Source organism: Gasterosteus aculeatus, chromosome 11, assembly GCF_964276395.1.
Source record: "Gasterosteus aculeatus chromosome 11, fGasAcu3.hap1.1, whole genome shotgun sequence".
NCBI classification, from domain to species: Eukaryota; Metazoa; Chordata; class Actinopteri; order Perciformes; family Gasterosteidae; genus Gasterosteus; species Gasterosteus aculeatus.
In genome coordinates this window covers 18562120-18568119 of record NC_135699.1, presented here as the reverse complement: position 1 = coordinate 18568119, position 6000 = coordinate 18562120, and the positions used below count along the sequence as shown (strand labels likewise).

General features: G+C 47.4%; 1 protein-coding gene across 3 annotated transcripts in view; it reads right to left on the bottom strand.

Moving 5' to 3' along the window:
• LOC120828058 (abl interactor 2) overlaps nucleotides 1–6000 on the bottom strand; it is a 30774-nt gene continuing 24774 nt past the window's right edge. For 2 of the 3 annotated variants that reach the window (XM_078084302.1, XM_078084306.1), the window contains 5 exons: nucleotides 4815–4943; nucleotides 4577–4730; nucleotides 1203–1301; nucleotides 1018–1094; nucleotides 1–177 (listed from right to left, as the gene is read on the bottom strand). In XM_078084302.1, coding sequence (XP_077940428.1) covers nucleotides 103–177; nucleotides 1018–1094; nucleotides 1203–1301; nucleotides 4577–4730; nucleotides 4815–4943 — 534 coding nt within the window. In that variant the 3' untranslated portion in view covers nucleotides 1–102. The remainder of the gene's footprint in view (nucleotides 178–1017; nucleotides 1095–1202; nucleotides 1302–4576; nucleotides 4731–4814; nucleotides 4944–6000) is intronic. The other variant, XM_078084303.1, reaches the window with a different exon arrangement.

The window sequence follows — 6000 nt, the reverse complement described above, 5'->3', positions numbered from 1 at the left end:
CAATTAATAAAACATTTATTGACTAACATTTATCAACATGAAAATGTTTCAGTGAACCTTGATATTTCCCATAATGCAAATGTTTGGTAGTCTGCTGGGAGTCTATACAGCCAGATCCCACTCTTCTTCGACAGCCTCTTCATCAGCAGCAAACTCACTCCAGGAAAACTCTTCTACCTGAAAGACAGAGAGATAACTGATACACTTACAACTGTTGAATGTATTGTACATCTTTTACATCATTCATTCTGTACACATGACATCCGTTGTCGCAGTCAGTCATCCCGGGAGAGGGATCCTCCTCTCTCCCCTCTCCGCCTAAGGTCTCTCCCCATTGAATGGTTTGTTATAGTTTGGGGAGTTTTTCCTGTGCCGATGGGAAGGTTTCGAGACGGATGTTGCATGTGCACAGACTGAAAGATATCTGAGGCAAATCTGAAATTGATTTAAAAATAAAATGTAATTTTATGTATGTAGATCTGTATATATGTTCATAATGAGGGAAGATTACATATTAACCTGTATAAAAACGACAACGAAAACCTTTTATGACACACTTTTAACAACATAGTATCCTGTACATGTATCACAAAACGCACCATCACGTAACTATAGCAAACCTCTGATGTTTCGCCGTTAGCGGTGCTGCTTACATCCCTTTTGATCTTAACACTGATTGATTGTTTACAGGATGTTGGCAGTGAGGAACGCTGACCATCGGGTGTTACATCAAGGTTCCCAGCAGTCGAGTTGGTGAACGTTACTCTTACTGTGCTGCTATCAGTTGGGTGTCATCAGCATAGCAATAATAGGAAAAGCCATGTGACGGAAGAGGAGGGACCCCAGTAGTAAGAGGAGGTGGGATAAGTGGAGGGGCCGAGTCTGAGACCATAAGGTCCTGAAGGAAGGATATGAGGGTCTGGTGGTTCACTGTGTCAAATGCAGCAGAGGCAACGGATACGGTCAAAGGAGAGCGCTACTGATTCCATTAGCTATAGAAACCCCAGTTGAGTTTACCTGTAAAAGTCCTTCTGTCTCATTAGGTAGAAACTCATCCGAGGTCTGTTTCAATTCCACCATCACCTTACCGCTACCTACAGAGATAAAGAGCCAGGTCATCATCAACGGGTCATCGATCAGCTCTGTACATATAGAGGACCCCCTCCCCTCCCCAACAGTGCTAGTAATAGTAGTATTTATACCTAGTAGGAGGAGTAGTACTGGAGAGAAGGCGTTGACCAGCGCTTGCTCTCGGACCAGCCGATGGAGTTTACACCGCTTCTGTATCAGAAGATCTGGATCTAAAGACAAAGAAATTTCCTTCGGTTATGGTTCTATTTTCAATATCTGTTATTGTCCATACTAGTGTCCTTTTGGGCTTGTGTCCTCGTGAACTTGTTGGCTTGTGTAGTTGTGTCCTTCTGTCTTTGTGTCCTCATGGACTTGTGTTCTGGCGGACCCCTTAAACGTTACGACCCAAGTACGTTTCAATTAAAAGGTCTGCATCTTGCTGTGAACAGTTAAAATTTCCGGATCTGACTCACCCCTCCCATTTTAACCGGAATGCATCAGAGCAGACTTGTACGGTGGCCCTGAAGAGCAAAACACAACGGCAAATAGGAACGCACAACGCAAATAGAAAAGCACAGCGGCAAATAGGAAAACACAACGAAATTAACTCCTTACGGAATGGGTGGGACCTTATAGCAGAGGACGGACCCTTCTGATTGGACAGACGTAAGAAGTTACTGTCGTTGTGTTTTCCTATTTGCCGTTGTGTTTTGCACTTCAGGGCCACCGTAGACTTGTCCATTGTTGTGAGAGCCAAATAACCCAGAATGCATTTCACCTCAACAACAACAATGGCAGAGGAAAATAAACACAAATGTAGGTTAAACATTGTAAAAAACCCTCTTGTTAAGTCACAGAATATAATAATATTTTCTTAGTTGTTTACGCAATATTTATTTAGTCAGTTTGTCAACAGTCTTAAACAATGAGCTCCAGGATTTCGGAGATTTAGGTGTAGTTAACGGGACCGTCAGACTTCTCCAGCCCTAGGCGGCCGCATAGAGCAGACGGATCCCGGGAGCTGTTACACAGTGCCTTGCATAAAAGTCTTCAGCCCCTTAGAATTTTTCCTATTTGATCCACACAACATGTGTCAGGAGCCAGGCCCAGCTTCTGGTGGCCGGGCTTGCCGCAGCTCGAGGAATGTGGTGCTGCGCCCTAGAACTCTACTCTCCATGAGCTCACCACCTGTGGGGGAAACCGATGGGGTCGGGTGCGCTGCTACAAGGGTGGCAGTGACAGTGAGGGGTCTAGACGGAACAGACCTGGGCGGGAGATGCTGGCTCTAGGGACGTGGAACGTATCCTCTCTGGGAGGTGGGGGTGGCAGAGCTTGTGCAAGAGGTGGAGCGTTATCAATTGGATTTGGTGGGGCTTATCTCTACTCACAGCTTTGGCTGTGGAACCGCACTCCTGGATAGGGGATGGACTCTTTTCTACTCTAGAATGGCCTATGGTGTGAGGCGCCAGGTCCTCGGCTGAGTGCTGGTACATTGGAGTTACCCCGGTGGACAAAAGGGACTCCGGAGGCAGTTGCAGTGTACCGAGAGGCTCTAAAGGCAGCAGCTTCTGCCATGATGGAGGCAAAGCAGCGAGTGTGGGAGGGTTTTGGGGTAACTATGCAGAAGGATTTTCAGTTGGCACCAAAGTGCTTCTGGAAGACCATACGGCACCTCAGGAGGGGGGAACGGGGAACCATCCAAGAACCTGTTAACCGCCACTTCCTTTCCTCACCTGTTAATTTCTCTGAAGGAGGCAAGAGTTAACCCTCTCCCGAAGAAACCCACCATCAACCCATCTGAAGAAAACAACTACAGACCGGTCTCTCTTTTTCCTTTAAAGTCCAAAACCCTTGAACGTGTGATCTTTAACCAACTCTCTTCCTATCTCCACCGTAACAACCTCCTGGACCCCCACCAGTCAGGCTTCAAGGCCGTTCCACAGAGACTGCTCTCCTTGCTGTCTCAGAGCAACTCCACACTGCTAGAGCTCCTCTCTCCTCTGTCCTCGTCCTTCTGGACCTCTCTGCTGCATTTGACACAGTCAACCAGCAGATCCTTATCTCCTCCCTTCAGGAACTTGGTGTCTCAGGCTCTGCTCTCTCCCTCTCGTCCTACCTTGATGGGCGCACCTGACACCCAACTAATTCTCTCCTTCCCTCACTCGGATCTCTGCCTATCTGACTGACATCTCTCAGTGGTGAGTGGATCAGTGGGTGGGGGTCGGCCTTCGCCAGGGATGCACCTTGTCACAATCCTGTTTGTGGTTTTCATGGACCGGATATCGAGGCGTAGTCGGGGGGAGGAGGGTCTACAGTTCGGGGAGCTGCGGATTTCATCGCTGCTTTTTGTACGTGATGTGGTCCTAATGGCATCTTCTGTCTGTGACCTCCAACTCTCACTGGAGCGTTTGGCAGCAGAGTGTGAAGCAGTTGGGATTTGCACTTCTAAATCTGAGGCCATGGTTCTCAGCAGGAAACCGATGGATTGCCTACTCCAGGTAGGGAATGTGCCCTTACCCCAAGTGAAGTACTTCAGGGTCTTGTTCGCGAGTGAGGGGAAGATAGAGTGTGAGCTCAGCTGGAGAATCGGAGAAGCAGGGGTGGTATTGCACTCGCTTTACTGCATCATTGTAACAAAAAGAGCTGACCCGGAAGGCAAAGCTCTGAATCTACCGGTCAATCTTTGTTCCTACCCTCACCTATGGTCATGAAGGATCGGTCATGACCGAAAGAACTAGGTCACGAGTACAAGCGGCCAAAATGGGTTTCCTCAGGAGAGTGGCTGGCGTCTCGCTTAGAGATAGGACGAGAAGCTCAGCCATTTGTTAGCTTGGAGTTGAGCCGCTGGTCCTTTGCGTTGAAAGGAGCCAGTTAAGGTGGTTTGAGCATCTGGTAAGGAGCGTGTTCCCAGCATGGCCAGCTGGGAAGGTCATATCTGCTGGATGGGGATCAGGGGTGGGTTCTACAAAGTATTCACCCCCGAGTCAATACTTGGTACAACCCTCATTTTTGCATTTTCATGCAGTCATTTTAAAATCTTGCCATCGATTCTCAATTGGATTGAGATGTGGGCTTTAACTGGACCATTTTAAAACATGGACATGCTTTGATTCAAACCATTCCATTCTAGCTCTGGCTGTATCTGGCCAAATGCTACATCCTACCTCAGTATTGTTGCCGACCATGTCCATCATCCCTATCATATCATAAACTGGGTTTCTTTAACATGAATTCACTCTACTCCAATGGCCTCCACATCACCTGTGGGATGTGTTGGAACGGAGGATCAGACGTGCAGCGGACAAACCTGCAGCAACAGCGTGATGCACTCAGGTTAATATAGACTAAAACCTGTTTCCAGCACCTTGTTGATGCCACCAAGAATTAAGGCTAAGAGGGGTGCAACCTTTTACTAGCAAGGTGAAGCTAATAAAGTGGCCGGTGAGTGTGTATGCGCGCACACACACACACACACACACACACACACACACACACACACACACACCACCTGTGCAGGTGAAGCAGTCCTCCACCACTGCTGCTGCTCTGGTCGTCTGCCTGTGATGAGGGAAGGAGAGCTGCAGCAAACAGCCAAACTTTAGCCTCCTCCATCGGCCTCCACCTTCATGCTCTTCTTCAGTGTTTGTGAGCTCCTTTAGCTGAGGAAGACAGACAGAGACAGGAAGTCACACAAACTCACTTTTATGTTGATGTGAAGATCTAAAGTAAGTAAGTTTTCTTACTGTGATGATGTCAGAGGTCCAGCCGTTGAATCCTAGGCAGTGATTGGCCAGTTCCAGGCAGCGGGCGTGGCTTAGAGGTCTGCTGCTGTCAGACCGGAAGTAAGACGTGTGTTTGGAGCTCAGCTTCACCTGCACGCATAGAGCATGTCTCAATTCCGTGACTGCCTCCATTAGGACGCAGTCGTCGCTTTGGCCGCAACTCGGCCGATATCACTGAAGTTATACAACATTGGTAACCAATGTCTTGTTTTAAAATACACATAAGACGTGAGAACGTGCCCCCCCCCTTACAGCCCTTGACCCAGACCGCCCCCCTTACCTACCCCCCCCATGGGTCCATGTACTGCTTCTTATGAACATCAATGTACCAACACACATTTATAACAAATACACAAGCAGCTCACGTTACCGGGAGCCGCTGCGCTGCTAACGGCTGCTTGTCTTGGAAGACAGCTTGGAAAAGGTGTTGGAGGGGAGGTCACTGAAGAAACTGTTATCCATATTGGATAATCCTGACCACCTGCTGCAGGGACAGCGGAGCACGTCCTCCAACAGACTCCTTCAGCTCCGCTGTCACAAGGACCGATACAGGAGGTCATTCCTGCCCAGTGCAACAACTCTCTGCAATAAATCATCCCAGGCTAAATAATGACAATAATAACCCTGTACTGCTGTGATGCTGCTGCTCTTTCCTCTAATTCCTCAATTTTGGTTGACCGATATCTTATCCACTGACGGGTTTATATATAGTTTATACTTCAAAAGTGAGCTCAAGAAGAACCAAATCAGTAACGTTACCAACTTTGAGAATAAATACACAAAGAAACAGAATTGTGTTAGTTTGTTGTGTGATTATAAACTTTACATTTAGTTGTGTATTATGGAGCCAGGAGGAAGCAGCATCATGCTGCATAGTCTGTAATTATATATATATATATATATATATATATATATATATATAGGGGGAGGGACCCCCGTGACACTACAATGGCTTCACTGATTTCATTTGAATTTAAGATAACCAGAAAATGTTTTTCTCTCAGCCTGAAATATATCATACGGAGGAAAAGAGTATCATCCTTAAAGGAGCCCACTGGCTACAAACAGCCAGTGGAGCAAGACTTGTGAAGACTACGCTGATGCGGCGTGCGAGAACTGTGGACAAACCCGACGAAGAAGACTGAAG